This window comes from Triticum aestivum, chromosome 7B (assembly GCF_018294505.1).
Source record: "Triticum aestivum cultivar Chinese Spring chromosome 7B, IWGSC CS RefSeq v2.1, whole genome shotgun sequence".
Taxonomy (NCBI): Eukaryota; Viridiplantae; Streptophyta; class Magnoliopsida; order Poales; family Poaceae; genus Triticum; species Triticum aestivum.
The window spans coordinates 118,272,544-118,281,695 of NC_057813.1; the positions used below are offsets into that span (position 1 = coordinate 118,272,544).

At 39.9% G+C, this 9,152-nt stretch overlaps 1 protein-coding gene across 1 annotated transcript in view; it reads right to left on the reverse strand.

The window, feature by feature from the left end:
* Positions 1-1,310: 1,310 nt before the first annotated feature.
* The window catches only part of LOC123156125 (nucleolin), a gene marked incomplete in the record, with an annotated part of 14,740 nt that continues 6,898 nt past the window's right edge, over positions 1,311-9,152 (reverse strand). The window contains 8 exon segments of the mRNA XM_044574294.1: positions 1,311-1,545; positions 4,298-4,350; positions 6,218-6,267; positions 6,359-6,447; positions 6,548-6,726; positions 6,798-7,113; positions 7,204-7,410; positions 8,489-8,725. Coding sequence (XP_044430229.1) covers positions 1,447-1,545; positions 4,298-4,350; positions 6,218-6,267; positions 6,359-6,447; positions 6,548-6,726; positions 6,798-7,113; positions 7,204-7,410; positions 8,489-8,725 — 1,230 coding nt within the window.

Sequence of the window (9,152 nt, forward strand, 5' to 3'; positions counted from 1 at the left end):
GGAGTAAGTTCATAGCAATGGCAATCACAACTTTGGTTGCTAACTATACTATGACGAGTGATGCAAAGGCAACGATCAATCGACATGATTGGAAAGACCAAGGAGCAACTATGTGAAGCTAAACATGAATGGTGCTTTTGATTCAGACTTACTCAAGGGCTCGCATGACGCTGTCATCAGACTTGAATGGCAGATTCATCGCGACAGAAAACGGAAAAAACGATGGGTGCGGAGATGCGCATACGGCTGAGGCATTGGGCTGAGGCATTGGCCTTATAGTTTGAAATTGGTAACTACAGTCGGGTGTAACCGCATAGAGGTGAATTCTGACAACATCAAGGTGACAGAGACAATAAAGAATGGAGGTTCCTCTTTCTATCTACCGGCAACAATTTTTTATAGATATATATAAGCTTGCGTATGATTTCCCGCATATTATTTTTTAGCATGCTTCTAGAGAGGCTAATTGTGCTGCCCATGATTTAGCCAAACTAGTTAGAAGTAAGATGTGTGTGGGGTGGATGAAAGATCCATCTGGAAAAAGTATTGATACTATTGTAAAAGATAATACAATTATTATCTTATAATAAAGAGTACTTTGATGGAAAAAAATGACTTGAAGGAGATGTACCCCCTCTGTAAAAGAAATATAGACGCTCTTATATTTCTTTACAAATGGACTTTGGTGAAAAACCCCTCAAAGAAAAACCATATCAGGTTTGGTCATGTATTCTCTCTTGATAGTTTCTTAGACCAAAATGTAAACGAGTTTATGGTGCTGGGCCCACAACTTATGCAGTCTTATAGACTATTCGTCCCCTCCAAGTTCATATGGACTAATGGTGCAGAAATTGCTTTTGAAGACCGAGCTCCATGGAGGCCTCCAAATACAACATTCAAAATTCATGAAAAACATATTTTCCATATTTTAAAAAATTCTTAAAAAAATACAAAGAGAGATGAAAGCATAATGCACAAATGTGTAATTTTCAAGATGAAATACGTTGAAATGAAGGCTGTGCAAGAAAAAAAACAAATCTGAGGCTTTTAACACATGATACTATTCATCATCCCAAGCCATGAATGTCTTTTCTGTACAGGTTGCATTTCAACATATTTCATCATGAAATTTTACACACATACGCCTCACATCCTTGTTTACTTGTACAAAAAAGTTCGGATTTTTTTGAAACCAAAATTTTTAAATTTTGATTTTTTCAAAAGTTCAGCCTCCATGGAGACCGAGATCCAAAACGTCATTCTCCTAATGATGCACTTTCACTCAAATATAAACCAAAGACCTAAGCGCCTAGACAAAACTGAACTTTACTTCTTTCCAGCGTCAGCCATCTAGCAGAACAACATGAGGGTCCCTGAAAACTGCAAACGTTCTGTATTTGTAGTATTACATGAGATGAAAGCATTGACTTGGCACTAGGATTTTAGTCAGTAGTATCTCCTTCGAGGGCTATATGCGCCCGTTCCTGGGTAGTGGTAAGATCCACTTGGATGAGGCGGGGGGAGGTAGGCGTATGCATATCCATCCTGCGCACCAAAATAGCTCGGTTACGGACCACCGACCACAGATTTCAGGAAGACGATAAATGAAGGTTCACAAACATTACTCACGTGTTCAAAAGGCCATTCTGACACTTCCATAACTAATATACATAGTAACACTACCAAATTTCTGACAGCTTCACCACTAAATACTAGATACTGCTAGAATTGGTTGCAATATATTCCAGAGTTTTGATTGCACGGTATATGCATATCTAAATCAATAATATGACAATGAAACTGAAAATACATGAGTTATTGTTTATTGTAGAGTTGTAAAATATTTAATTAATACTCCCTCCGTTCCTAAATGCAAGTCTTTGTAGAGATTCCACTAGATGGACTACATACGGAGCAAAATGAATGAATCTAAACTTAAAATGCATCTATATACATCCGTATGTGGTTTATAGTGGAATCTCTACAAAGACTTACATTTAGGAACGGAGGGAGTACAAGTTATCGTGATAAAATGTAAACGGCCGAGTCTTTTCGCATACATGGTAGCATGTTGAGGTGGACTTTTCCCATGTATGTTGAGAGAAATATGTTAGTAGGGATCGGGATCACCTGTCTAGTCATATAGGATACATAAAAAGATTTATCATGGAAAGTAACTCCACAGTATATACTTTTTTACTTCTTTTCTAGTATGCACTACTAAAACGATGCTCGAAATCTTAAAGTAGAGTGAAAAGCCAACCACTGAGTTGGATGTGGGTTTAACGATTTCTAAGATGGTCGGTCCCAGAAAAAAGTGGCATATCTGGCTTCTAAAAGAAATTCCCAATATATGAACAACTACCTTTAATTATGACATCAGGATGAATACAGTTATACTGACACAATGGCACACATGTGCCATATAAACAAAACTGCCACACCTCTATTTATTTCATTTTAAAGTACCATACGATCCCTTGTTTTTTAACCTCGCCTCTTCTCAAATGACCCCGCAGGCTCGCCTGAGAAACCTGCTTCTCCCGCACATCTCGGGCGCTCACCCCCGAGAAAACTGCCACTTCTTCACGTCTACCACATGATTTCTCCTCAGGACAAAGTTACCATGATATTCATATGCAAGTTATCAGGCATGTGTTGTATAATTTACCGTGCTATTTACATAGAACGTATCAGGTACTATGCTTCAACAACTACACCCTTTCAAAGTTACCATGTGTTTTGTACACAAGTTATAAGGTCTTCGATGTGTAAAATACCGTGGTACTTACACATAAGTTATCAGGGTATATGTACATCAACCTCCCCCGGTCAAAGTTACCATGGGGGATTGTAAACGAGTTACCGGGTCTACGGTTCGTATATTATCATGGTACTTGCACCTAAAAATCTGGGTGTGTTTCGGTAGCTTTTTTCATAGATAAAAAATTATCATGATGTTTTTGCGTAACTTATCACGTCTATAGCACGTATGCCCCTCATGACACTAAACATTATGTGACTTTCCCGTGGGACGCCATGTGTTGTGTTCATCCAAGAGGCCCACACGCGAGGCAAGTGTATGTTTTTAACAACTTATATATTTTCCTTTGGTAAAAAAGTTACTGTTTATATTGCAAGTTATCGGCTATGCGGTGCTTATATTATCATGTTATTTACACAAAAATTATTGGGGATGTTTTGAACAACTTTTTTCCGGGGCAAAAAGTTATCATGGTGATTCTAGGTAACCTATCAAGCCCGCAGTGCTTAAAATATCATGCTATTTACACAAAATTTATCAGGGATATGTTTCAGCGACAAATCCCCCCCCCCTCCCACCCTCCACATGTCAAAAACTTATCATGGTGTTTAGTTATCGCAGTGCATATGTTTTCATACTATTTACACATAAAAATGCCAGGGGAGGGAGGTATACTATCGTGCTATTTACACAGAAGATACCGGAGTATCTTTTCAAAAAAAAAATTCCCTACGGTCAAAGTTACCATGGTGCTTCTACCTCAGTTATCAGATGTGCGCTGCGTATATTACCATCTATTTACACATAAATTATCAGGTATCTTTTCACATTTGTTTTCCCCAATGGTTAAAGTTACCACGATGTTTGTATCTAAACTATCAGGTCTATGGCGTGAATGTTATCGTGCTATTTACAGAAATTATCGGGGGGCGGGTTCAACAAATTTATTCCCAATGATCAAAGTTACCATGATGCTTGAAACAAATTTTTTTTCAGTGCTAACATATTAAAGGCAAAAACATGTCAAAAACAGTATTTCCCTTGGAATGTTCAGCAATGAGTGTCATAGGTGAGGTGGTTAGCTCCCTTTGTTAATTACTTGCAGACCAGAGATCAAATCCTAGTCTAAGCATTACTTTTGCTGAATTAGGAAGGCACGAGCGGGTGTGCCCAATAAAATTGGGGAGGACGTGCGGGAAAAGAAAGAAATCGGAGGAGGACGTGAGGGAAAGGAAAGAAATCGAGAGGTCGTGCGGAAAAGGAAGGAAATCAGGAGAGAATTGATGGCGTTGGATGCGTGTGGCAGTTTTGCAATCTGCCACACAGTTGCCATATACATATTCCGTAAAGTCTATTTGGCAAATTGTATCAATTTAATTTTCCAACAAGTGAGTATCTTTTATCAGCAGCCACAAATACTTCGGAACAGAACCAGCATTGTGCTCTTGTGGGGTATGCATACTGTACATTGATACTACTTCAGACTGAGAATACAAAGACATTGCAGTGAATGAGTAGGACAAGTATACAAACCTGGTATTGAGGACTGCTTGTGTACCCATAGGCTGGTGGTGGAGCTGCTATTTCTGTCAAATGCAACAAAAATGTATTACAAACTGAACTATCTTTGCCTAACTGAAAGCAAGTACTAGGATACAATAAACGATGAACCTAGGCGTAAGAGTTCAAACAAAATCAATTCAATAGCACCACCTAGAATGTATCCAACTCAATTCTAATCAAGTTCTCAAATTCATAGCTGAAGACTGAGTTGGTGTTCTCCACTATGGTTACTGTTCAACACAAACCATTGTCCCAGGTCTACTGTTGGTTAATTTGACCACCGGCTTTCGGCAAGAAACATTTTGAACTGCTCTCAGCTGCCTTTGCTCGTTGAAAGTGCACGTGTTTTCCGATAGTGTCCAAAACGAGATGGTCTACCGCTCACCCATTTTAAATATTGTTTTGGGTTTCACCCTTTCGACTTTTTGTTTTAGGGACCAAAGTCAAAAAAAGACGACCGCCATGTCATGGTCTATACCTTGCTTCTCGTTGTAATGATCTTATGTAAGCAGGCCTTTGGCTTTTGAGTAATGCAATTTTTGAAAATAAAGAAAAAACAGCTGAAGACTGACCAAGCAAAAAGGTAGAATGCCTTAAAAGACAAACAAGGTATTGTAACTACTGCTATCTCAGCAGTATAGACCTAAGGCAATGGGGGGAAAAGGTTCAAGGATTCTCTGATGTACCGCCAAAATTATTCTTCCCCCACAGAATCACACAACGCCACTTTGAGTAGCATATGTATAAAATTTAGCTATTCGGTTATGTGGGCTCTCGAGCAAGTGTGGGGCTAAATGATCTTCATCCACAGCCAAGGGCTCGGTTACAGCCAGCGCCGCTGCTTGACATCTTTCCGGAGGAAAGGGGGGGAAGATCGGCCAACAAGTCCTCCAGCTCCAGATCGAGGGCAATGGCATTGAAGCGGTCGCACCGAGCCCCTGCAGCCCCACGGAGATTAGGACTGATCAGACCCAGCCAGGCGCGCCGCCTTCACCTATTGTGAATATGATACATTACCCGTGGACATAGATACCGGCAAGCATTTTGTAGTGCCATCGTCTCCTCGTGCAGAAGACCCATTGGATAGAAGTCGTGGCTACAGTGGATGAGATAAGAAGCCTGTGATGGGAAGAAGAATAGAGCAAGGGCAGATGCAACACCTGTATAACAGGCCTAGGCAGCTCGCTGCCAATAGAGGCAATGTTGTCCTTATTTTTACAACTCCAGAGATATGAGAATTATGTGCACACATCCAGAGCAAACGCTAGAGCAAGCCTCCCTCCCTCCCAGGGTGTACTACGTTTTCTTCATGCAGTACATGCTGTGGCTGTATTAGACAGTCTGTGTTGGGAATTTAAGTATTTAAATCTGCTGGCCAATTTACATGTTGGAGAGTTACAGGGTGTCACATACATGTATTGCTATAGATATGTGGCCTTAACAAAGTATCGGTGCATCATAGATGGCTAAGGCAAGCAAGAGCTGCACTCAACATTCTTATTGGTGCCTAAGAAAGACAGGGTAAATCTAACAGGTGGAGGGTTGTCATGTGGACCCACTGGGGATGTGTCAAGCAACATGGAAACAACGGCTATGTGGCGGCCTACAGACAGAAAACCGATTATGAAACAAGCCTCTGCCGTAATCAAACCGGTTTTGGTCATCGAGAGTTGCAACGTGCCTTTGCAACTGGTGGATAATTTCTGGATTCGGGCTAGTTGAGCGTGGTAAACATACGCTTATTCCAAGATAAACAAAAACTACAGCTTCCAGTCTATAAGATATACTTAAAACTAGATCACAACTAAATTAAAATGTCCATTACGTGCAGTTATTAAAGGTATTAAAATATGCACATGTATATGTAATAAACAATTTTCAAGATTGTACCTCTAGCATAAGGAAGACCGTCAATGTGATGGATAGTGGATGGTGCGCTTCTGCAAAACCATGGAAAACCCCAGATAATTTAAATATTTGGCAAAGATCTCATCAGTACAAAATAAGCAGAAAGTTGATTGGAAACAAAACCTCGGATGATCATACACATAGGTGACTGGAACATGATTTGCAGGTGCACGAACACGATTTGTAGGAGGGATGTATCCAGCATGAGGTTCCTAAAGGCATGGAGGCAGTATATAATAATGTATACATGAAACATGTATGACATAAGATTATGAGAATGTGAATATTAAGATCAAGAATTTTCATGTATACCAGGTCACGAGCATTTGGTTTAGATCTGGAAGATGCGCCCGCAATGGGGTAAGATTGGTTGCCAGTTACATATCGAGGTCCCACAGGGCGTTTAATGTTTCCAGAAGATTCTCCTGCATGGGGAACTCTAGCATAACCACCATGAGATGTTCTGTTGGAAGGTTTTGTCAGAACACCACCTGCACAATAACATGTATAAGAAATAGTACCCATTAATAACAAACTTAAACAAAATTGTCAGAGAACATACGATTCTTCCGTGCTCTCTTTGGTACCCTTTCAATTACAGCGGTATTTTCAGTCTTTCCAGCTTTCCGTTTGCCTTTCGATGGGTTGGATGATTGTGGTACTTTCGCATCAACATGTGAGGTCAGCTTGCTCACATCACCTTTTCGCAATTTATGTGGTGAATCCTTCTTCACTTCGACCTCCCTATTCTGGTTCTTTTTCTTAATAGAATTGTTGGTGTCTTTAGAAGTTGCGTCACTATTGACCTTGACCCCACCTTTAGCACTCTTCTTGTCCAGTTGTATTTCCCGACGTGGTCGAGCAAGACTTGCAGCCAGCTAGGTACAGAAAAGGAACAGTTGTCTAGCCAAGTTAGCAAGAACAATAGCAGTTTTAGATGAGAACAATACAAGCAGGATTTAGGATACCTTAACTTCACCACCAAAATTGGCACTGTTTATTCCTTCCACACAAGCTAATGCACTCTTCCTGGATGAGAATTCGACAAAAGAAGTTTTCGTTTTTGACTTCTTTAAAGTGTGAACATCCTGAATCACCCCATATGCTTTGCAACATTCTTTAACTTTGCCCTTATCCCAAGAAAGAGGAACATGTTCGAGGTATACTGTTTTAACCTACAGACAAAGTAATGGTAAATTACGAAACAAAAACAATGACAGTATTTCCAGGTGCAAAGTACTAAAGGCTATTAAGCACATGCGGTTTAGCTTAAGTATAGACTTGCATACAAAACATAGTACTGAACTTGGTTGTGGGATGCTTGGAATCATTTAAGATACCTTTAATATTCCATAAACTGCTGGGCAACTTCTGGTTCTTTAACAACAGTCAAGCCTGGTTCTGTATTCCCTAGAACTGCCCAATACCCAGTTACCAGGATTGATGCAGCACCATATCAACACACACACACACAGGCACAGGCACATATGGGCCGCAGACATGGCATGAGACCAAAGTCATTGCAGAACTTTCAATGGTACCAGACATGGATTGTTAAAATTGGTGGGCTTAACTCCTACGGTCTTATCACCACCAATCTGAGCACTGGGAAAAGAGAGACCTCAATAACTCAATTCAGCAACCTTAACTCCCGATGTGCATGATCATACCCTTCAACATCTGAGTGAGGCATTTGTGCAAGGTTTCTCTTGTGCTACAAGACCTTGCAAGGCTGATTTAAGGGTAAGGAGGTTGTAGGCTCATGGCAGCAGGAACGAACAAAATGGATTGTCTATGAACAGATGAGAATAGGCAAATTGGGCCGGTATGCGTAGGATGAATCACAATCCTGGCAACTCAATCCAAAACAACCAAGACCAAGCGAAAGAGCAGAAGTCCCAAGGTTGAAGTTTAAGTATATATGTATATATACAGCCAACTAACTTCCGTAGGTTGTTGGTCTATTTGGTTATAGTTGATGTTTTCTATGGTTTAACATAGTTCAGTCTTCAAAAACGTGCAACCTAAATATGTGTTCATGCTCCAAAAGTTTCACCAAACAAACCTAGCTGGTACTAGGAACTGTTATTTCTGACTCGAGACAGCATTCAAAAGATAAGTTCATTAAGTTGTTCAAATAACTCTTAACAGCCAAAATTGATGAATTAGCCATGAATCAACTCACAAGTCACAATTATGCAAGACATCTTAATATCTTAGAACATACTACTAAACTGGCAATAACTGCTTTACCTGCAGCATAGCAAGCTCCTGACTTGATTCTGTAGGGATTTGAGCAGATTCCTTCACACTTCCAACAATGGTAATCAATGCATCCGGTTGCTGTAGCAGCTGAGATGCAGCTTTGGCATTGTCAGGCGAAGCAAATTTGAGAAAAGTAATCCCTCGGTTTTGTCCTCCAGTTTCAGGATCAACGGGTAAACTCATATCAAATCCATCGATTCCGATACTTCTCAAGGAGGTTCGCACCTACAAATTAAAGTTGGGAAAACAATTGAACTAAATGAAGCAGAAGTTGTCGTATCTTGAGAAACAATTGGAAGCTGGTGGAAATTTGTTTTCTATTATACCAATACAACAAGATAAACAAGAATGAATCGTGATGTATGCAACCATTCCGTTTGCATAGAGGATCAACTCTGTCAGTCCTTAAATATATACATAATTCACAAAGAAATTATTCACATAAAATATAATTCCTTTGATGGCAAAAAAAAGTCACAAATGAGGTTAGACAACCTAGTTCCTATTAATTAGAAATTTTCCACAGCACATTAGTGCTTGTAACATATGCAGTTTTCACTGTCCGCTTCCATGAGGTCCATGACTCTTCCTATATTAATTTGTTTGAATAAGACATAAAACAGAAAAACATTCCATTAGTAGTTTGTGGTAC